This window comes from Pongo abelii, chromosome 7, assembly GCF_028885655.2.
Source record: "Pongo abelii isolate AG06213 chromosome 7, NHGRI_mPonAbe1-v2.0_pri, whole genome shotgun sequence".
Taxonomy (NCBI): Eukaryota; Metazoa; Chordata; class Mammalia; order Primates; family Hominidae; genus Pongo; species Pongo abelii.
Window position 1 is genome coordinate 102,297,219 of NC_071992.2, and position 23,344 is coordinate 102,320,562.

At 39.7% G+C, this 23,344-nt stretch overlaps 1 protein-coding gene across 14 annotated transcripts in view; it reads left to right on the forward strand.

Moving 5' to 3' along the window:
- Positions 1 to 188: 188 nt before the first annotated feature.
- CPNE3 (copine 3) overlaps positions 189 to 23,344 on the forward strand; it is a 46,848-nt gene continuing 23,692 nt past the window's right edge. The window contains exons 1-7 of one of the 14 annotated variants that reach the window (XM_024250672.3): positions 189 to 319; positions 1,229 to 1,266; positions 14,236 to 14,377; positions 14,647 to 14,826; positions 16,824 to 16,898; positions 18,176 to 18,247; positions 23,236 to 23,319. In XM_024250672.3, coding sequence (XP_024106440.3) covers positions 14,246 to 14,377; positions 14,647 to 14,826; positions 16,824 to 16,898; positions 18,176 to 18,247; positions 23,236 to 23,319 — 543 coding nt within the window. In that variant the 5' untranslated portion in view covers positions 189 to 319; positions 1,229 to 1,266; positions 14,236 to 14,245. 14 annotated transcript variants of the gene reach the window in all.

Sequence of the window (23,344 nt, forward strand, 5' to 3'; positions counted from 1 at the left end):
CCTCCCCGCCCCTTCCCCCTCCCTCCTCCCCGCCCCTTCCCCCTCCCTCCTCCCCGCCCCTTCCCCCTCCCTCCTCCCCGCCCCTTCCCCCTCCCTCCTCCCCGCCCCTTCCCCCTCCCTCCTCCCCGCCCCTTCCCCCTCCCTCCTCCCCGCCCCTTCCCCCTCCCTCCTCCCCGCCCCTTCCCCCTCCCTCCTCCCCGCCCCCTTGCTCTGCCAGTCCAGCCCTAGATTCTCCTGAATCCCGGCGGTCCCGGCAACGCTCCGGACGCTGCTGGCCTGTTCTCCACCGTCGCTCGACTTCCACCTCTAAGACTCGCACGTGAGTGCGGGCGTCTCCCAGTTCCTGGGCCGGTGAGGCAGCAGCCCAGCAACCGTACCGCCCGGCGGAAAAGGAAAGTCCTGGCCTGAAGAATCCGAGCCCGCAGGCTCCGTGCGGCAGGTCCCGCCGGGCCCTGCTGCTGGAAGTGCTCCGTGGGCTTCGCGCAGCTGGGGATCGGCAGGTCGCGGGGGGGCTCCCGAGCTAGGTCGCGGCCTGGCTGGACCCAGGCACCGCCGGCGCCTCCTGGAGGAGCCCGGGCTCGGGACTCAGCTCTGGGCCGCAAGGCCCCGCCTGGGCCTGGCGCTCTCGCACCTGGGGCTGGGGATAGGCTGGGATCCGCCCTCCTTCCCTGGGCGGAGAGGGTCGGGCTTGTGGCCCAGAGAAGGGTGACAGGCCCCGAAATCTCTGCAGCACCACGCGGGGAGAGGGATAGGGTACCCACACCGCGTCCGTGGTGAAGCCAATGCCCAGTTGAGCGGGGAGCGCGCGCTTCAGAGCACTCGAGAAGCTGGCAGATGGGGTGGGAAGAGGTGACTCTTGATTTCAGGGTAAACAGGGAGATTGTGAGAAGTAGTCTAGCAGCTCCCTTTCAAGATTCTTTCGTCTAGTGTTTTGGGTTCCCTACACCAGGATTGTGGACGAAGCGCAGGGCCAGAACGCGTTGGGACCGAGCAGATCAACCATTTATGTTGCACTTAATGATCATCTGCACTTTTTGCATATCTTTAGTGTTGTCTTTTTGAGACCACCTCTATAATGGATAATCAAATAGAGGGAAGGGCGGGATTGAATATTGTGACTATTGATTACAATGTCCCACAACAACTGTGCTAGACAGTTTTTATGTATTAGCTTATTTAACGCTCCCAAGCACTTATTGAAGTGATGTTACTCTGTTTCGTTCTCCAGGAAACTCAGGTTGAATAATTCATCAAATTACACAACTGGTAGGTGGTGGCATTAGGGTTTGGAATTCAAGTCCGTATGGTTTTAGGGCACAGGCTTTATTGCTTAATGTAAAAGAACGTTATTCTTTGGGATAAGCCAGATACCTAGGTTTCAAATCTATGCTATGAGGGCTGTTAGCTGTATGACCTTGGGCAGGATACTTCACCTTTTAGGGCCTGTTTCTGCATTTGTGAAATAGAGATAAAATGTCACAAGGTTGCTATGAGAATTAAATTAGATCCTACTTGTAAAACATTTAGCGAAGTGCTTGGCACGTAGTTAGTGGTAAGCTATATATAGCCACATATATCCTGATGTCATTAATAAGGGTCAGCAAACTAGCCCTCTGTGTGTGCTGCCAGCCAGAGCCAAACAGAACTTGTGCAAGCCTAGAACATAGGTAGAGGAAAACAGCAAAGGATGGGAAATGAAAAGGGAACTGAAAACAGATGACATATATAATGGCAATTATAATGACACCAATAGATGTCTCAGTCATTGATCTGTGGTACCCAGGGCCACTTTTTGCCTTTGTGAGAATTATTAAGAGGTCAGTTCCTTTTGGCTGATGAATTAGAAAAATACATCCCACTCTGGGCTGAAAAATTTCAAACTCTGGGACTGGATCATTTTGAGACTCTAGATGTGAGGGGGAGCTGAATTTTAGGACCCCACAGACCAAAAGGTGTCTGGCACAAACCCCACAATGAAGTCTGAAGTTCTCTTTCAGGATTTCTTCTTTCAGGTCTAGTCCCTGAAGAATAGGAAGGGAGAGGAGGCTCCAGGATGGGAGAAACAAAAGGAGTGTTTGCCATTAAGGATTGCATTATGACTGGACACCTCTTCTAATTTTACCTATAACTGTGAACACTTTATAGACAATGGTCTTCATTTTCATATAAGTTTATGGCAACCTATTATACATTTTAAAATATTTTATTTTCTATGCTCTTTATGATTGCATCACTGCTGCCCTGGGTATTTCCCTTGCAGCGTCTGTTTTGGTACCTAGTTCATATTGTACTCCAATACCTATCAATTATTTTATTTACTTATTTATTTATTTTATAATAAAGATGAGGTCTTACTATGTTGCCCAGGCTGGTCTTGAACTCCTGGGCTCAAGTGATCCTCCTGCCTTGGCCTCCCAAAGTGCTGGGGTTACAGGTGTGAGCCACCACACCCGGCCCTATCAATTATTGGTATGGCTTTATACATAGTTTCCTTTGCCCTCTTTATTTTTTGGTACTATCACTGGGCTTTTTTTCTTACTATTGTTAGAGTTTTCTTTTTTTTCTCCTTTTCAAATGTTCTTTAGTCAGTGATATATTATGCTGGAAAGTATGCCTGTTAGCAAAACTATAAAAGTTAATGTTAGATGTGAAAAATGATTATATGTCATTTGACGTTCAAAGATTCATAATGCCATCACTGCTTACCAAAGCATGATATTTCAGTGGATCTTTTAGCAAGACTCAATATCACTTCCATTGGTGGTACTCAATGACCTACAAGAGTCCTAACTAGAGCGTTCCCTTACTGTACCCACCATTACCTTCACCCTACAATCTAGCTTCCTTCCCACCAATATTTTCCCTTCTTGTTCTTACTTGTGAGTGGGAATCATATTGGGGTTTTTTTTGGAGAGACTGTTTATTCTTTTAATATAACAGCTTAGCAGTATGCAATCATAACTTTTTAAAAGACATTAAAATTTGTCAGTATTATGGTCACATTTACCAATATGAATTAGGTGGATAGCATATTAGTAAGTTTCCTTATGAAAAAAAATAGAAGGAAATACTACATACTCATTTTAGTAAATCATTTTGAAATGTCTCTTGCAAATGGTTGTATTTCCTGTGAAAATTACCAGAGCAACTGTGTGGTTTTCTGGACACATTGTTATCCGGCTATTTCACCTTCCCTGGCTTTTAGTTTACCATGCCTTTAGACTTCAAGGTGATGGTCAGTACATGTTAAAAGAGGTACCTGCAACTGTAAAGAGGAACTTACTTATCTGTCCACATTTTCATGTTTATGTGTCAGAATTTTTTAAAAAGAAGTGAAAATTAAGACAAATACTTCCTGATGGTATTGTCAAAACAATTTTAGAAAATAGTAAAATTGCATCCCACCTTCTTGCTCTCCTTCTTTATTGTTCCCTGTAGCACTTACTGCCACCTAACATACTGTATATGTTACTTATGTGTCTTCATTGTTGTCTGCCTCCCTGCAGTGTAACTCACCTCTCCCTGATGGGGATGGTGGCCTGCTTTGTTTATTGCTGGTTCTCCAGCACCTTAGAACAGTGCCTGACACACAGTAGGCAATCTATAATATTTGTTCAATAAGTGTTGAATGAATTAATAGTACTATTAAACTGCTCATGATTGAGAAATATAAAGGGATTTGCCCTAAAATTAAAAACAGCTGAAACGTATGTGTTAAGCAACGAGGACATGAATATTCTTGAAATCAGGAAATGTATAAACATCTCAACAGCCTTTGCCCAATATACAAACTTTTTAAACCTTGAGAAACACATGGTTGCCGTTGTTGCTGCTTTAAACTGAAGGCATTTTTAGATTATTTGTTCACTGTGAACTAGAAAGGAGCACATAGCGATAAATTGTGAAGTGCCCGTCTTGCCCAATTAAATATACATGCTCCCCTACAAAGAGAAGGAAAGGAGTCAAATTTTGGAAAGCATGCATTTAGAGTCGGGGCATAGTGGACACTAGGGCAGGTGAGAGGTTCTGGTGGCTGGTTCAACATCTGGGAAATTCCAGAAGAGGGGAAATTCTTAATATGCTCTGAGGGTAATGAGAACCCCAGGAGACTTCAGTCTTCACAGGTTAGTATACCTTAATATCAGATCCAGCCTGCCTGCTGCACAGCTGGCCAGCAGCTTTACTTAGTCCTTATAATGGAAAACTTTTCAGCTGAACACTTGGGATTTTCAGCTAGGGGATGCAGCTCTGATTTTCATTGAGGGTAAAAGATAATTCACTTTGTAGACATGTATTTTATAGCCAGCTTTGTCAAGATGCATGTTCCATAAAGTGGGGCAATAGTGAGACGTTGCCACTGCTTCTTTTTTTCTTAAGCCAGTCAAATTTAGCAGTAGGGGGTGTATACTAACTTTAGCAACACTGATGTTAGTAAGTTCTTATTTTTAACTTTTTAATTTTAATTTTTTTTCTGCTTATGTAGCTAATAAGTTCTGATAACTCTTCTTTTTTAAAAAAAAATTTTGTTTATTTATTTATGAGATGGGGCCTCACTCTGCCACCCAGGTTGGAGTGCAGTGGCACGATCTTGGCTCACTGCAACCTCCGCCTCCCAGGCTCAAGCAATCCCACCTCAGCCTCCAGAATGACTGGGACCACAGGCGCAACCCACCACACCCGGCTAATTTTTGTATTTTTGGTAAAGACAGGGTTTAGCCATGTTGTCCAGGCTGCTATTGAGCTCCTGAGCTCAAGCCATCTGCCTGCCTCGGCCTCCCAAAATGCTGGGATTATAAGCATCAGCCACCGTGCCTGGCCCTACCCTGCTTCTATTAATAACTTTTATTAATACCTCACTAAATGAACCTATGATGAACTGTTCAATTGATGGACTTGAAAATACAATCAGTGATACTTCTAAAATGTATATACAGTAGCCAAGGGATTAGAAAAGTGGTATAACCTGAAACACATGTTAAGTAAACTTTGTAGCCAGTTATGAATCATGGAATAGAACAATATCAGGATTTTAGAGAAATTAATGAAGGGTCCTTAGTTGATTGCTTACTTTGTAATGATAAAGACAAGGTAAAACTGCACCTACTTTTTATTTTTGAAGTTAGAGTGATCACACCTGTTAACTCCTGCTTTCCTCAGTTCTGCATGTCCAAGCATCAGCAATGGTATCACTATTTAGATTTCGCTCAAGATAGTTTAAGAATCTGGAAACTTTTTGAAGTGTGGCTAAAAGCTGATTTATTTTGCTGCCATGATAGATGCTAAGAGCTTAATAACGTGAGATTTCATGGATGCTAATAAAATTTATTTCCTTATCGTGCTGCATCTACTTAATAGACTGGGTCCTGTGTTTTGTTTGCTTATTTAAGTCATCTCAGCACTTAATAACAATTTTGAGCAAAGGTACCTAACTAGTGGAGAAGTTTCTAGATACATTTTTTTCAGATATAGCTTTTTTTTGTTTTGTTTTGAGACGGAATTTGGCTCTTTTTGCCCAGGCTGGAGTGCAATGGCACGATCTTGGCTCACTGCAACCTCCACCTCCCTGGTTCAAGCGATTCTCCTGCCTCAGCCTCCTGTGTAGCTGGGATTACAGGTGGGCACCATCACGCCCAGCTAATTTTGTATTTTTAGTAGAGACAGGTTTCACCATGTTGGCCAGGATAGTCTTGAACTGCTGACCTCAGACTATCCACCAGCCTCGGTCTCCCAAAGTGCTGGGATTACAGGCATGAGCCACCACACCCGGCCCCAGATATAGCTTTTTTGATAGAGATGGAGACTTGGAGACTGAGTTTGGAAAACTTTATCCTTTTTCTTCCATTTCTCCTTTTTGTCCTTATAAATATTCTGATGTTTTCTACTCATTCTAAAAAATCCTTTAGTACCACTTCCTAAACAAGTTCCATATTCACTGTAATTAAATTAGGGTTATAGTACATTAATGGAAGAGACCTTAAGAATTACTTAAAGAATGGGATTGACTCAACTCTTAGGTTTAACAGCTGAAGGCTGGGTGCAGTGGCTCACGCCTGTAATCACCTGAGGTCAGGAGTTCAAGACCAGCCTGGTCAACATGGTGAAACCCCGTCTCTACTAAAAATACAAAAATTAGTTGGGCGTGATGGCAGCGCCTGTAATCCCAGCTACTCAGGAGGCTGAGGCAGGAGAATCACTTGAACCCAAGAGGTGGAGGTTGCAAGTGAGCCAGGATCTCCATTGCACTCCAGCCTGGGTGACGAGAGTGAAAGTCCATCTCAAAAAAAAAAAAAAAGATTTAACAGCTGAAAAAACCTGAGGCCTGGAGAAGTTACAGCAGTTGCCCAAATGCCTGCCATTGTGGTGTGACTAACACAGAACCAGGCATTTCATTTCTTTTTTTTTTGAGACGGAGTCTTGCTTTGTCACCCAGGCTGGAGTGCAGTGGTGCAATCTTGGCTCACTGCAACATCCACCTCTGGGTTCAAGTGATTCTCCCACCTCAGCCTCCCAGGTAGCTGGGACTACAGTGCACCATGCCCAACTAATTTTTGTGTTTTTAGTAGACACAGGGTTTTGCCATGTTGACCAGGCTGGTCTCAAACTCCTGACCTCAGGTGATCTGCCCAGTCCATTTCTTTTGACACCTGATCCAGTGATTCTTCCTTTTTGTTTCTTTTTTGTTTTGTTTTATATATGTTTATGCTTGTCATTATTCCCTATCTTCATTTCTAGTATCCTGTGGTAGTGATTAAAAAATAAATCTGGGCATCACTTTGTTACTAAATACAGAACAAGCGTAGTTTAAATTCTTTTAATGTGAGTTTTTTACTCTCAGAGTCTGGATATTAAGTGCAGTATATTCCTGAGAATAAATGTTGCTGCTCTAAGATGATCTAATGGCACCTACACACATGGTAGACCTGTGTGTGTAGAGACACACTAGCAAGGAGAACATACTTTCTTAGCCTTAAGTAATTTACAATTTAATGGGTTATCTTGAAGAGGAACTGCTATGAGGTAAATAATGTATAAACCATTCCAGTTCTTCCATTCTTTGGCAAGCTTTTGTTATTCTGGTTACATTTGTTTAAGAACCATATAACTAGTTTTAGCCTCAGTATTAACCTTGTGATTTTAAAGTTCCTATTTTATTAATTTGTGTCAGGCTGAATATTACTTTTGATATTAACAAGACATAAGGAAATTAATTAGAGAATATTGCCATTATACTAAGTAACTATTTTTTGATATTGTTTTTAATTGAAAAATCATAATTGTATACATCTATGGAGTTTATTTATTTTTACTAATACTATTTTTACTTGACAGCTAATTAACTATTAATTAGAGGCTTTAGTGCCCTGAAGGGATTTTGGCATAAAGGGGAAAATACCTGGGTTTATGCTGTGGTGCTGACACTTACTAGCTTTGTGATCCTATGTAAGTAATTTAACCTTTTTGAAGAAATTTATATTTTTTTTCCTAATAGATACTATGCATTATTTTGAAGATTAACATGTGCTGAAAATTAGCAACATATTCTGGGTCAATCAATTCAGACACTGGAGTGCCTTATATTATAGTCATACCTGTGACATATGGACCTTTCACCATGTAGTAATCATTATCCTGCCTAACTCACAGAGTTTTTGTAAGGTTCAGAAGATAATATATTATTTGGAAGCACTTTGAAAATTGTAAAAAAAACAAAATCTGTCCAGTTGTATGGAATTATTAACTATCTTTTCTTTCCCCTTATTCTTCTACTCCCCACTTTCCTACTGTCTACCCTTAAATGTAAGGGCGAAAAAGAAATCCGGTAGTCAGTAGCAATAAGATTGCAAATTTTTTTATAGTGGAGTATAGTTTTAATCGTCAGTAAAAGTAGAAATCTCTGGGGAGCTTCTTCAGCTCCAGCAGCACTTTGATTGTTCCGTGTCTGTACCACACAATTTTATACTCTTGTATACTATTTCTATGTATAAATGTTTAGCTAAGTAGCTAAATATTTATTTAATTTTTGCCTCCTCCCCAACCCTCACTTTTGGAACACCTAGAAACTATTCAATAAGTAATTGTTTTATGAATGAATCTCCCTAATTTGATTATAATGAGCTACAAGCTCTTCTGTTGCTGTATAATGTCCCTGTTGTCCTTAGAAAAATAATGGGTTTACAGTAACCTGGTAATAAATACACTTGCTAGCTTGACCTGGGAACTCTCAGGAGCATAGCAGCCTTTGGATTTACAGCCGTATTACCTGACGCCCCCCACCCAATTTTTTTTTTTTTTTTTTAGTAGGGGAACACTTATTACTGTTCTGAGCAACACAATTTGAGAAACACTGCCTAGGGTGTGTATTGCTGATGTTGCTGGGCCAGTTCCAGCTGCCCCAGGGTTGCTCTTGCTTGCTTTCAATAGCGGTCAGGCAGGATGTACTGCGGAATAGCAGTTAGTGAATCATGGTATTAGAACCAGAAAGAACTTCTGAGAATTTTTTACAGTAGGCCAGTCTCTTCATTTTTCAGCTGAAGACTGAAGGAACTTTACTAAAGGGATTGGTAGATGGACACCGACTTCTCCACAATTGTTTTAGGACACATTTTGAGTCACTGACGTGAGCCTGCGCTCTCCTCACCTGCGTACCTTGTCTATACTCAAGGCTGACTGTTTCACCAAATTAATTTTACGTAAATCCCAAAAATCATTATTGTTTCAAGAAGCTTTTCATAAATAAGGATGAGAAAGCTGCTTTATGTCTTACTACTTAATAACAAGCCATCTATGCTGAGACAATCAATTAAAATCCCTGACTCAGTAAGAAAATAATTGCTACAATTCATAGAGTGTCTATTATATGCTGAGCATGCTACAAACCTACAGTTGTCAGGGTTTTTATTAAGTTTATTTTTCTCTTTTAGCCTTATTTACATTAAAGGACTAGTGTCAGGGTTTTTTAATATCCCCATTTTATAAATTAGGAAATTGAAGTTCAGATAGATAATTTGGCAGAGGTGACACATCCAAATTAGTCGTGGGAAAGAAATTTGAATGACACACACTGACTCCAGAGTTATTGCTCTTTCTGCTACAAATAACCTGTGCCAGATGTCATGCTTCAGGAAGAAGAGGAAGTGGTAAAATATGTTCACTGCCCAGAGTTCACAGTATATAGACGGAGTGATGAGCCACAAATACAAGTAACAATAGTGGAAAGAAAATAGAATCAGTGCCATAACAGCATGAGAGGTATCAGCAGGGTATCAGCAACAGCTGTATGAATAAAGTATCATTTGAAGTGTTTGTTTTGTTTTGTTTTGAGATAGAGTCTCACTTTGTCACCCAGGCTGGAGTGCAGTGGTGCCGTCTCGGCTCACTGCAACCTTTGCCTCCTTGGTTCAAGTGATTCTCCTGCCTCAGCCTCCCGAGTAGCTGGGATTACAGGCACCTGTCACCACGCCCGGCTAATTTCTGTATATTTAGTAGAGACAGGGTTTCACCATATTGGCCAGGCTGAGTTCTTGAACTCCTGACCTCAAGTGATCCCCCCGCCTCGCCCACCCAAAGTGCTGGGATTACAGGTGTGAGCCACCGTGCCCGACCTGAAGTGGATCTTGAAGAACTTGGGTGGGCAGAGGTAGCTGTTCAGGTAGATTAGGGGTAGATGTTGGCAGAGCCATGAATTCCAGGCTTAGTTCATTGGACTACCACTTTTTAATCAGAAGCGATAAAATCATAGTGTGAATGGAGAGAAAATGGCAGTGGGAATACCCATTAGGAGACTATTATATTAGGCAGGTGAGAGATACAGAAGACCTGAAGTTAGGGTTGTGACTCTGGGTACAGGAAAGCGGCTGTATCTCCATGTTTGGGAGAGATTTGGGGTTCTAGTAGGCAGAATCTCTATGACATCTTTACTGGATAAATCTAAGAGTAGGTTTAAGGAGGAATGGGAAAAGAGGAAGTAGATAAGACTTCAGGATTTTCAGCCAGGGCATGGGAATGACCAGATGCCTTAAATTTCACATATCAGGTACCACTGTAAATATTAGGTCTTAATTCTCAGCTCCTTAGGTTTATCTCTGTTATAATATTGATTCAGAACGTTAGGGTGACTGGGAGAATGATTGATATATTTGGTGTTTCTAAGGATTATTTGCATTTCAGAAGAGGTGTTTGGATCAAATTTTGTCCAATAAGTAATAATCTGTACAGTAGGGAAGCTGTTGTCTAATCCTAGGGATTATTTGTGTTTTCTATCCTGCTCTTTAAGGAGTAAAATACTACGTAGAATTATTCTTTAGTTGCTCATGCATTGTTTGCCAGGTGACTTATCCCAGCCAAATCTTTCATACTAAAAGAGTATAAAACATTTGTTTTATTTTCCCTCATCATAATTTTTTTTTTTTTGAGACAGGGTCTTGCTCTGTCACCCAGGCTGCAGTGCATAGCTTACTGTGGCCTTGAACTCGTGGACTTGAGTGAGCCTCCTGCCTTAGCCTACCGAGTAGCTGGGACTACAGGTGCATGCCACCTTGGCTGGCTAATCTTTAAATTTTTCTTTCTTTCTTTTTTTTTTTTTTTAGACAGAGTCTTGCTCTGTCGCCCAGCTTGGAGTGCAATGGCGCGATCTCACTGACTGAAACCTCCTCCTCCCAGGTTCAAGTGATTCTCCTGCCTCAGCCTCCTGAGTAGCTGGGATTACAGGCATGTACCACCATGCCTGGCTAATTTTTGTGTTTTTAGTAGAGATGGGGTTTCACCAGGTTGGCCAGGCTGGTCTCGAACTCCTGACCTGGGGTAATTCACCTGCCTCGGCCTCCTGAAGTGCTGGGATTACAGGTGTGAGCCACCGCGCCCAGCCTAAAATTTTTTTTTTTTGTAGAGATGAGATCTCTGTTGCTCAGGCTGGTCTTGAACTCCTGGGCTCAAGCAATCCTACTGCCTCAGCCTCCCAAAATGCTGGGATTACAGGTATGAGCCAATATGCCCAGCTCCCATTATGAGTTGTGGATAAAATATGCTATTGCTTTCTTAAAAAATTGTATATCGTGTACTGGATAATTACATTAAAAGGAAATGAAAACAGCATCTTCATGAATATTACTATTAACGAGATTACAGACCCTAGTGTTTATGTAATTTCTTCCGTTTGCCATTCAGCCATAATGCGTTTCAGGATAAAATTGAGGCCACAGTCAGAGTCATTTTTCAGAGAGGAATGCAGCTAATAGAAGAAATTTGTTTCCTGGCAGCAATGCAGTAGTGTAACTGTCAGCAATTGGTTAAATAATCAGCTGTGCCTGGCATGTTGTTTTTGTAGCTTTTGTATAAGCATTTTTAGGGAAAAAAATAATGCTCTTCTGATATGTGGTGTCTCTTTGCTGTGAGACTGACTTCACATGTAGATGTCTTCATTCTCTGTTGAATTCTCCCCATCCTTGGAAATTTGAAGACTTTTCTGCTGGCTGGTAGAGAATCCTCTGCGTGTTTTTTTGGGGGGAGCTTTAGCTATTGTTGCTCATTCTGTGTTCATCCACAGGGCACTGCATTATGCTTGATATTGCTGACATACAACTTACAAGACTCTAAACTACCTTATGCAAAAAAAAATCATACAACTCACATTTATTTTACAGATTCTGTGTTAGATACAAAAAACAGGATGCCTGGCACGTGCCAGATTTACAAATTTACTTGCATTGTCTCCATTTTTACTGATGAGGAAATCTAGGCTTAGGAAGTTGAAGTTACTTATACATGGTCACACAGCAATTACCAGATGGAGGGTTCAACCGGGCGGTGGCGGGCACCTGTAATCCCAGCTACTTGGGAGGCTGAGGCAGAGAATTGCTTGAACCTGGGAGGCAGAGGCTACAGTGAGCTGAGATCGCGCCACTGCAGTACAGCCTGGACGACAGAGCAAGACTCCATCTCAAAAAAAAAAAAGAAATTGGGTGTGTGCATTACCCCAAATTTGATCTTGTTCCTGTAATGCAGTAGTCTGTTACTATTAGTGCAATAGGAATTCAAAGGAACACCTTAGTATGGATTGGAATCATCAGGATAATCATGGAATGGAATAATAAAAAAATATGAAACATGGGATAGATAAGACAGGATCAGACCCTAGAGGCAGATAGTGATAAAATGATAATAAATTGTGAGCACTTACTGTATACTAGGCACTTATATATAAATATATAAGATATATATTTTTGTTTGTTTGTTTTGTTTTTTTTTTTGAGATGGGGTCTCACTCTGTCACCCAGGTTGGAGTGCAGTGGCATGATCTTGGCTCACTGCAAACTCTGCCTTCCAGTATCAAGCGATCCTCCTACCTCAGACTCCAGAGTAGCTGGGATCACAGGCTCATGCCACCACACCCAGCTAATTTTTGTATTTTAGTAGAGATGAGGTTTCACCATGTTGACCAGGCTGGTCTTGAACTCCTGACCTCAAGTGATCCACCTGCCTTGGCCTCCCAAAGTGCTGGGAGTACAGGTGTGAGCTGCCGTGCCCGGCCAGCTTTGTTTTTAAACAGGATTTCTAGCTACTTCTAAGACTACGCAACCTACTTCATTTTTCTTAGTCTCTATTTATTTAGGAGTCTTAGTATTGATTTTTGACATATGTTGAGGACTGCTACTGTTTTTAGAGAGTTCAATAGAATTATCAAAATTTTTTAATAAGACGTTAGTTGTTTTTTGACATTACAAAGGGCTCTTCTAATGATAATCTTTGTTATTTCAGATTTGCTTAGGCATTTTATACAGCACAGGAATCTTACTGCCATATTTAAATATAACAAGATAATGAGTAGATTTGTTTCTGTGGTCCTAGAACTTCAGCTAAATCTCAAAGTGGAGGGCAAAGGCAAATACTATCCTATTGTAAGGATGTTTACCAGCAGCTCTAGGGTAGTAGGTACCTTCCCTCCTGCAGAACCTGCCCTAGCACCATCAACCTCCACTGGCTAAGTGGACATCCAGATGGGAAATGCAATGCCTAGTTCCTTTTCTTGGTGACACCTGCAGCCCCTTTCATTCCCTGGGTTCATGGATGAAGGCAGCTCACCTGCAATACTACATTCCTTCTCAAGTCCAGCCCCCATCATATGCTCCATCCTATCCCCAGTCCTTTTCATATATTGGTTGGAGACTGGGGAAGGAGGGGTCTATGGAAGTTAAGCTAACTCTGATATTTCTTAGCAAGTCATAAGGGAAGATGGGCCACACCTTCTCTCGTAGAATAGTAGGCTTGTCGACCTTGTCTACACATTAGAATCATCCAAGGAACTGATGTCAAGGTTGTACCCTAAACCAGTTAAAATCTCTTTAAGTGGAACTCCGGCATCAGTAGCTTTGAAAGCTCCTCCAGATGATTCCAGGAAGCAGCCAATATTGAGAACCACTGCTGCAAAATATTGGGAGCTGGGGGGTAGAGTGGAGGAAAAGGGGGCTTTGGGGGCTTTTGGTTTTAGCCAAAAAATCTTGAAAACAGAAAATATCCCACTCAGTGTCTTGTTAAATAAACAAATAAAAATAAAACTTAATCTGTTTTGTAGGATAATGCTATGCATACCTTTAAGTGAAGGGTCAAGATAATACTTGGAGTTTTTCTGAATGATAAAATTTATAGTTAAGGTAAAAAGAAATTCGTTTTTTTTTTAGACAGAGTCTCTCTTGCCTAGGCGGGAGTGCAGTGGCACAGTTATAGCTCACTACAGGCTGAATCTCTTGGGTTCAAGCAATCCTCTTGCCTCAGCCTTCCTAGTAGCTGGGATTATAGGCACACACCACCATGCTTGGCTAATTTTTTTTATTTTTAGTAGGATGAGGTCTTGCTGTATTGCCCAGGATGGTCTCAAATTCCTAAGCTCAAGCCATCCTTCTGCCTCAGCCTCCCAAAGTGCTGGGATTACAGGCATGAGTCACTGAGCCTGGCCGAGAAGATTATTATGTCTTATTAGCCATCTTAAAAGCTGTATTTTACTGTCATTCAGTAAATGAATTTTATCCTAGCAAGAGAATCTGATGCAGGCAATATCACTGGAATGAGCTAATAGATACCCACATTCCTGAGGAGGCACATGTAACAGTCTGATTCTGGCAAGTTCACTCTATAAGCCTATTGTGACAATTGGTCTTAAGAAGTCACCTGTTTTTGTTAGGAATGAGTGTGCTTCTTAAAGGCACTGTTTCACTTGCTTTCTCTTTTTATTGGTTTTCTCAGAACTCAAGACATGGCTGCCCAGTGTGTCACAAAGGTGGCGCTGAATGTTTCCTGTGCCAATCTTTTGGATAAAGATATAGGATCAAAGTCAGACCCTTTATGTGTGTTATTTTTGAATACAAGTGGTCAACAGTGGTATGAGGTAATGTTAAATACTTTACCTAAAAAGTAATCTGAATTACCCTTTTAACAATGTGAAGAGTTTTTTTTTAATGTTAAAAATAATAACACTGTCTCATCTGTTAATGGAGTTTTTTGTGAAAGTTTGTCCTTGATTGTAGAATTTTTCATACACATATAGAAACTTCCTTTAGTTGTCATGCCTATGTTTATGTTTAGTATATAAAGATGTGAAAATCCAAGTGCACCTTTGATCTGAAGAAACTTTTTTGTTTTTGGGGATGGGTGTAGGTTGAGCGCACAGAAAGGATTAAGAATTGCTTGAATCCCCAATTTTCCAAGACATTTATTATTGATTACTACTTTGAAGTGGTTCAGAAATTGAAATTTGGGGTTTATGACATCGACAACAAAACTATTGAGCTGAGTGATGATGACTTCTTAGGGGAATGTGAATGTACCCTTGGACAAGTAAGTATAAATAGCCACTGTACTCTATTTTGTCTAAATTTTAATCAATGAATTTGGTGTTTTTGGTAAGCAGCATTTAATTTTTAAAGTTGAAAAACATGTAATCACTTTAAAGACAGTTTATATATTAATATGATTGGCTTGAACATTATAGAATTCATCTTACATTTTGTATGGGCAGGAACTATGTATTTATGGAAAAGCTTGTTAATTCTTTTGAGTAAGGGATGCTTCATGAGGCATTTCATTAAGTAACACCTCGGCTTTAGCTGCTGCAGGGTTCTCTACGATTTTGTTATGTTCAAGCCATAAATGCTATCAAGATAACAGCAACTTCTCTGATCTTCTAACTAGTGAGACTGGCACCTCCTGACTCCCAATGCCCCAACACCATCCACTTTACCTGGCTTGCTCTTACTCAACCTTATTCCAGCCGATAAACCTTCTCTGACCCTCTAGATTAGTTTGGAATCCTTTCCTGAGCTCACTTGGTACTGTCTGGTACTTCTCACTGTACTTTTTAATAGTTGCTTAATTATCTGTCTTCCCAGTATATGATAAGTTTGGTCAGGGTAGGGATGTGTCTCATGGCTCACCGTTTTGCTCCTAGGTTAATCTGATTCATAAGGAGAGATTATGACCATTTGTATAGACTGAAGAAGGTTTTAGGAGGGAGGAGTAATTTTTTTTCAATATGTGACATTTGTCACTCACATATGTCTTTTACAAGTTTATTTTTCAGGATTGAATTGTTTGGAGATTATGGTATTTTCTGTATCTCAAAAGCAATATGAAACTGATCAATTTTCTGAAACTTTGATAAATAGTATCAAAGAAAAAAAATTGAGGAAGTATTTCTCTTTTTGGGGAGAAAAATCCCAGTGTAGCTAAAATCCCTATGAATTTGTGAGATATATCAGATGTATATCTGTTTGAAAGAACCTAGGTATACTATATTCCTTCAAGCAATATGACATTTTATGGGAGTTAAATATTGAAGTTGTGTCTCAGTAGAAAAATTGAATCCTTTTTTTTTTTTTGAGACAGGGTCTCACTCAGTCACCCAGGCTGGAGTGTCGTGGCTCAATCACAGCTCACTACAGCCTTGACCTCCCAGGTTCAAGTGATCCTCCCACCTCAGCCTCCCAAGTAGCTGGGACTATAAGCACATGCCACTGCACCTGGCTAATTTTTGTATTATTTTGTAGAGACAGGTTTTGGCATGTTGCTGAGGCTGGTCTTGAACTTGTGGGCTCAAGCAATCCTCCCACCTCAGCCTCCCAAAGTGCTGGGATTATTGGTGTGAGCCACTGCACCTGGCCTTGAATCTCATTTATGAGTGTTCTGAAGCCCACCTTTTACCTAGAAGGTTTCAGCTAAGTGATTTGTTTATGCGATGAGAATCCAGTCCTCTTTCTCCATTACAAGGAACAATTTAAACTTTGACATACATAGGAGGTTAAGAAACTAGTGGGTAGGTAGATTGTATCTGCCAGGGTAGGCTCCTTAGAAGTTTTTTCCAATGGGTTTTAAATATGTAGATTTTTTTTTGAGATGGACTCTCACTCTTGTTGCCCAGGCTGGAGTGCAATGGTGCGATCTTGGCTCACTGCAACCTCTGCCTCCTGAATTCAAGTGATTCTCCTGCCTCAGTCTCCCGAGTAGCTGGGATTACAGGCACCCACCACCACGCCTGGCTAATTTTTGTATTTTTAGTAGAGATGGGGTTTCACCATGTTGGCCGGGCTGGTCTTGAACTCCTGACCTCAGGTAATCTGCCCGCCTCAGCCTCCCAAAGTGCTGGGATTACAGGCATGAGCCACTGCACCTGGCCCTAAATATGTAGATGATCTAAATCTTTAGGAAACCAACTGAATGTTTCTATTTCTAATGACTTTAAGTGAACCTTATACTCAGTCTTTTTTGCTGAAACTATTTCATTTAAAAATTCTTAGGTTGAAGGGAAATGACTCTGTATCACTTTCTAATTCTAACAGGTTGTTTCCAGCAAGAAGCTAACTCGACCACTGGTGATGAAAAATGGCAGACCTGCAGGAAAAGGGAGCATTACGGTAAAAATAAGATATTTGTCTTTTGTCTCAAAAGATTTAGCATAATAGGACATGCCGAAACTGTCCATATCAGAGAAATATTCTATAGCCATGCTTTGTCACTCCATCTTGAATGTTGCATTCCATCCACCCTTGTCTTGTAGTTATCACAAATGGAAAATGTATTGTGCAAACCAGGAGAAACATGCAGTGTGGTAATGCCTTTCTTCAGTTTTTCTAAGTTGCCCATAGAGGTCAAGTGCACCTTGGTGATACCTACCCCTTCTCTGTGGAAGTGTCTATTCTTACGTGAGAGAGAAACTGCTTAATAATCTGTATCAATTTGGTTCTCTACTGGAGAAACATAGTCCTCTCAACATGACAGAAATCTTCCCTAGTGGATTTTATTCCAGAGGGATGTTATATTTTGACATGGCCAGTGAACCTATAAACTCTACCATCATTTTTTGTGCTTGCTGTGTGCTGCCAATCCTCCCACCTGGGCTTTTCATTGCTGATTACTGGCTTCAAGCAAATGAATATATGCTTTATTGTATTTCACATTTCCCATTATGTAATGCCAAGCCTGTAAACCTTATCTTCTACAGTGTCTGTACAGATAACTGCTGCCTGGAGTGATAGTATTTTAACTTTAGCTCCCTCTGAGAATGTAAGGCTAGTTCCCTGAGAGAGCTATGTTTCAAGGTTATCATGATGATCAAATTCATTTCTCTAAGCAGCTGTTTTGCTATAGTTTAGATTTCCAAAGGCATAAGAATGTTCAGGGGTGTTGACTTTTGTGGGAAAGAGAACATTATCAGTAGTTAGCTTCCTTGTTGTAGGGCATGATAGACTGATACTTATTTTTAAGAAGAATGAGTTTTTCAATTACATTGGATGAAAAACATTGATCTGATAATTTCAATGTATAGAGTGTTCTAGGTATGATTTATTCATGCTTCTCAGTGTTTAGGGAACTTCAGTGTTGTGTAGAGGGTATTCTCAGTCTTCTGGGGTTTTGACATTTCTCTTGAATAGGGAAGATCCAGTTTGGGCAACCACATTTCAAAAGACATTGCTTAATGCAGACCTGGGCATATTTTGGGAAAATCTTTATTTCACACACATAAAAGAAATAATGGCAGATCTTTCTTAATGATGCCATTTTCTTATGAAACATTTTAGAATTCATTTATATTAGTGTAGGCTTTATATTACATAACAGAATAAATCAGTGCTTAAGTGTCTATCAGAATTCCTAAAACATATTTTCTTTCACTTACCTTATCTACTCATAGATTTCAGCTGAAGAAATAAAAGATAATAGAGTGGTCTTGTTTGAAATGGAAGCCAGAAAACTGGATAATAAGGTGGGTAGACTATGCAGATTTCAACAAGGTTGTCATGTTTTGCCTCTTTTTTAAGAGAATAAAAATGCAGTTAATATCGTGAACTCTATCATCGAGCATCACATAGGGTACTAGTTACTTTCAAATTTTGCGTGTGTGCGTGTGTTGTATGTTTAAGCAGAACCCATTTCTCTTCACCTCTTTCATCTAGATGTAATCAAAGGATTTGTTTAGGTTAAGAGAGGAGTTGAATAGAAGCATTAATGTTACTGTAAAAGGCATGAACAGTTGAATTATCTTTAGGAAAAAAGTGAAAACTCTGTGCTTTATTAATTATAGGTCAATTATCCTCTTTGCATTCAAAGGTCAATTTTTTTTAATGAAGGATGAGTACCAGTACATAATAACACAACAATTTAGTATATAGCATGGATTATAATAATTCTTTTATCTATCTTATCTATCTATCTATCTATCTATCTATCTATCTATCTATCTATCTAATCTATTTTAGAGACAGGGTCTCATTATGTTGCCCAGGCTGGTCTGGAACTCCTGGGCTCAAGCAATCCTCCCACCTCATACTCCCAAAGTGTTGGGATTGCAGGTGTGAGCCCCTGTGCCCAGCTTTTTGTACTTAATTCTATAATCTAGTCAATATTCTTCATTGTTTGCAATTCAGTTTGAAAACATTTTAGGGCTAGGCGTGGTGGCTCATGCCTGTAATCCCAGCACTTTGGGAGGCCGAGGTGGGGAGATCACTTGAGCTGAGAAGTTTGAGACCAGCCTGGGCAACAAGGCGAAACCCCATCTCTACAAAAAATACAAAAATTAGCTGGGTGTGGTGGCATGTGCCTGTAATCCCATGTGAGGTGGGAGGATTGCTTGAGCCCAGGAGGTCAAAACTACAGTGAGCAGTGATCATGCATTCTCACCTGTGTAATGGAGCAAGACTCTGTCTCAAGTAAAAACAAAAACAACAACAGAAAACTTAAAGAAAACATTTTAGACTATAGGCTGGGACTTTTTTTTTTTAATTGTGGAAAAATTTAAATATATACAAAACTAGAAGACTGTTTTTAAAAAATTTCATGTTCTCATCACCCATTTTCCACAATTATAACTCATGGCCAATTTCATTTAATCTCTACCCTTATCTGCTTTCTCTCCTCCCGGACTTCATATCATTTCATCCATCAATATGTTGATGTATCTCTGAAGACACTTTAAAAAATATAATTGTTTAAAGTGTGTCTTAAGTCCTTTTAAATCTATAAATTTCTTCCTTTCTTTTACTTCTTTCTTCTTTTCTTCCCTCCCTTCCTTCCTTTGTATCTATTCTTCCATCCATCGTGGAATTTATTCAGTGGAGAAAACTGATTTCTTTATCCTGCAGAAGTTTCCACATTCAAGTTGGGCACAGGTGATGCACACCTGTAGTCCCAGCTACTCAGGAGACTGAGGCAGGAAGATGACTTGATCCCAGGAGTTCAAGGCTGTAGTGCATTATAATTACAAGACTCCATCTTTTTTTTTTTTCAAAAAAGAATTTTCCATATTCTGCATATGGCTAATTAAATCGTGTGGTGTCATTTAGCATGTTTGTCTCTCTACTTTTATTTTCTGATATCTGTAACCTGGCAATTTAATCTAGAAGTATGATCTGCTGGTATTTTTAATTGTTGGCAAGACAGTTTCGTCAATGGTGGCATGTAATTCCCTCAGGAGGCTCACACTAACTTGTGTGTTTTCGGGATGTTTGTGGTCATTGATGATAACTACCTGGTTTTATTATTAAGAGTCTGTAGGCCCGGTGTGGTGACTCATGCCTGTAATCTCAGCACTTTGGGAGGCCGAGGCAGGTGGATTACCTGAGGTCAGGAGTTCGAGATCAGCCTGGCCAACATGGTGAAACACCATCTCTACTAAAAATAGAAAAATTAGCTGGGCATGGTGGTGTGCGCCAGTAGTCCCAGCTACTTGGGAGGCTGAGGCAGGAGAATCACTTGAACCTGGGAGGCAGAGGTTGCAGTGAGCTGAGATCGTGCCACTGCACTCCAGCTTGGCGCCAGAGTGAGGCTCCATCTCAAAAAAAGAAGGAAAAAGAATCTGTAAAATAGTGATATCATCACTCTATCATTACTTTTGTTTCTTAGCAAGAATCTTTCTATAGAGAGAAACTTCCCCACATTAAGTATTTATTTACTTTGTGGTATAGTTTGTATAGGAAAAGCAAGTTAAAATGTTTGACTTTTCCCCCATATTTACCATTTTTCAAAATTATAAGTTGGTTCCCTAGCATCCACTAAATGTGACCAGTGAAGTTTTTATGTTTGTGTGTTTTGTTCTGTTTTAGAATTGCTATAAAGTAATAGATTTAAATATTTGTAACTGCAATGGATTACTTCTCATAGATACTTAAGTTATTCCAGCTTTGGCCTGAGGGAATTCCTTTAAGCTTGTTCGTGAGACCATTTAGCACAACTCCAGGAGTCTTTGGATAATTTCCTTGCTTTGTGGGATGACAAGAGCTTCAAAGAACTTCTTTTTGAAGCTCTTTTTGTCTTTAATAAGCCATGTTCCAAGCTTATTTTATCTAGTTTCTGCCTTAGACTGGCAGATTAAAAGGAACCTTACTTTATTTTGGTGGAACTGGTATTTAGAGACCACAGTCCACTGCTAGGAGTACTCACTGTTGTGGGTTATTGTCATTCATGGTTTCTAGGGCTTTTCAGTGGACAGAGACAGAAAAGACTTTTTTTTTTTTTTTTTTTTTTTAAGGAAAACTAAATCATGAAATTACACAACTATTTCCAATTCAAATATAGAATTACTGGCCAGGCACAGTGGCTCACACCTATAATCCCAGCACTCTGGGAGGTGGGTAGAACACTTGAGGTCAGGAGTTCAAGACCAGCCTGGCCAACATGGCAAAACCCTGTGTCTAGTAAAAATACAAAAATTAGCCGGTCATGGTAGCGTGCACCTGTAGTCCCAACTACTCAGGAGGATGAGGCATGAGAATTGCTTGAACCCAGGAGGGAGAGGTTACAGTGAGCCGGGATCTTACCACTACACTCCAGCCTGGGTGACGTCTCCAAAACAACAGAGATAATTAAAAAATATATATAGAATTACAGGCACTTATTTTATATTCATACCTCATTTCTCTTGGTTTTTAAATATATTAACATAATTGCTTATCTGTTTTGTCTCACACAGCGTTAATAGTTTTAGAATAAAAATATCAATATGATTATTGACAGTATTTTTACTGAAAAGTTTGAGCTTTCTTTGAAGTTCTTTTTGTCTTTAAGGTGTGTATATTCCACTTTTGTTATATAGTCACATTCTTATGATTTAAAGAAATAATTCTTTTGTGTGGTAATGCTGTCACAGACCTAGTTTCATTTTGCTTTTGATATTTAGGGATTGCTTTTTTAAAAAACCATTTTGATTTAATTTTGTTTTATAATCACGTAAAACATTTACATGGCTCTAAAATCTACAAAACAAGGTACTTAAGAAATTTAACTTCTCTCCTGGTCTGCCTTGCTTCCACTTTCCTCCATGTAGATAATATTTATTTTTAAAAAGTTGTGTTTTATAATTTAATCATTCTGTTTCCTAAATATCTAAGGATTTTTCTGTGTATGTGTACTCGTGTGTGTATGTGTTCATATGTATGTGTGTATGTATGTATTTGTATTTATGTTCCCCACCCCCAGTCCTTGCATAAACATAGCATACTAGATGTACACTTTCCTCCAGTTTGCTTCTTTTACTTAACATATCCTGGAGATCAGAGCCAGGGAGTTTAATTATTGTTTTAGTTCTAATACTAGCAACTTAATGAACCTTCAAACAAGTATTGGTTTTTAGCCTTCAAAATAATAACAAGGATATTCTGCTTTTATTTCATTCACTTAAGATTCTTCTTAGAGATAAGGTTAAACACAGTCTTTGTGTTTATATTTTTGACTGTACCAGATATCTTATTTGCTTGACATTAAACTTTGTGTTCAAGGGAGAAATAATTTTATTTTAGTTCTTAATTTAATACTGAAGTTAATTCAGGACTAAAGAAATCTTCAGCTCAGGGATGTATCTGCATATATTCCTGTGGGATTAACAAATGTCCTTTCATTTTCAAAAATAACAAGTCATATATGTTAAGGAGTATGCAGATTTCAAAATGAAGATACATGAAAATGAGAAAAAATCATCCATAGTCTTACCACCTGAGTTTAACCTCTGTGAGTGATTCGTACATTTTCCCTGAATTTTATCTCTCTGTATGTGTGTGGATGTGTGTGTATTGAGGATGGTGATAACGGTATTTTTGAGCACTTAGTGTGCCTGAGCATTGTATAGGAGTTCTGTGGTGAATTACAGAGGAAATAGAAGATGTAGTTTGTGCCCTTGAAGTGTTTCTATTATGCGTTCCATATATCTACCTCTGGTCATTTGTGTATGTAAAGAAATGTGTGGTTTTGGTGAAGGAGTTTTGGACATAGAAGGCTGAGATATGAAGTTAAAGCCTGGATCCATTAATTAATTATGTGATCTTGGGAAAATCATTAACCCCTCTGAATCCATTTTCTCACTGATAACTGCCCTGTCTCCATAGAGTTGATATGGCTAATGTTTGTGATATCATTTATATAAAACTACTCAGTGATATGTGAATGAAAATGGTTAAAGGTGAAAACAAGGCAAAAACATATTTTATGGTATATTTGACCACTGTATTTTAAAACTGTCATGTTTTTGAGAAGTAAGGATATGATATACAGGATTATGAGCATTTATCACAAGCACTTTTGTAATTCTCCCTAGTAGACTTCAGTAAGTTTCTAAGTTAGGGAGAAAGGTGATGGGATGTGTATTTACTATCAATACTATAGATTTAGACTCCAGGTGGTTGCCAACATGTATAAAGTATGATCACACATGGTTTCATGGGTTCAGAGGAGAACAATGCTTTTTGTTGTTTGTTTTAAATGTAGGATCTATTTGGAAAGTCAGACCCATACCTGGAATTCCACAAGCAGACATCTGATGGAAACTGGCTAATGGTTCATCGGACAGAGGTGAATATTTGAATTTGAAAAGCCG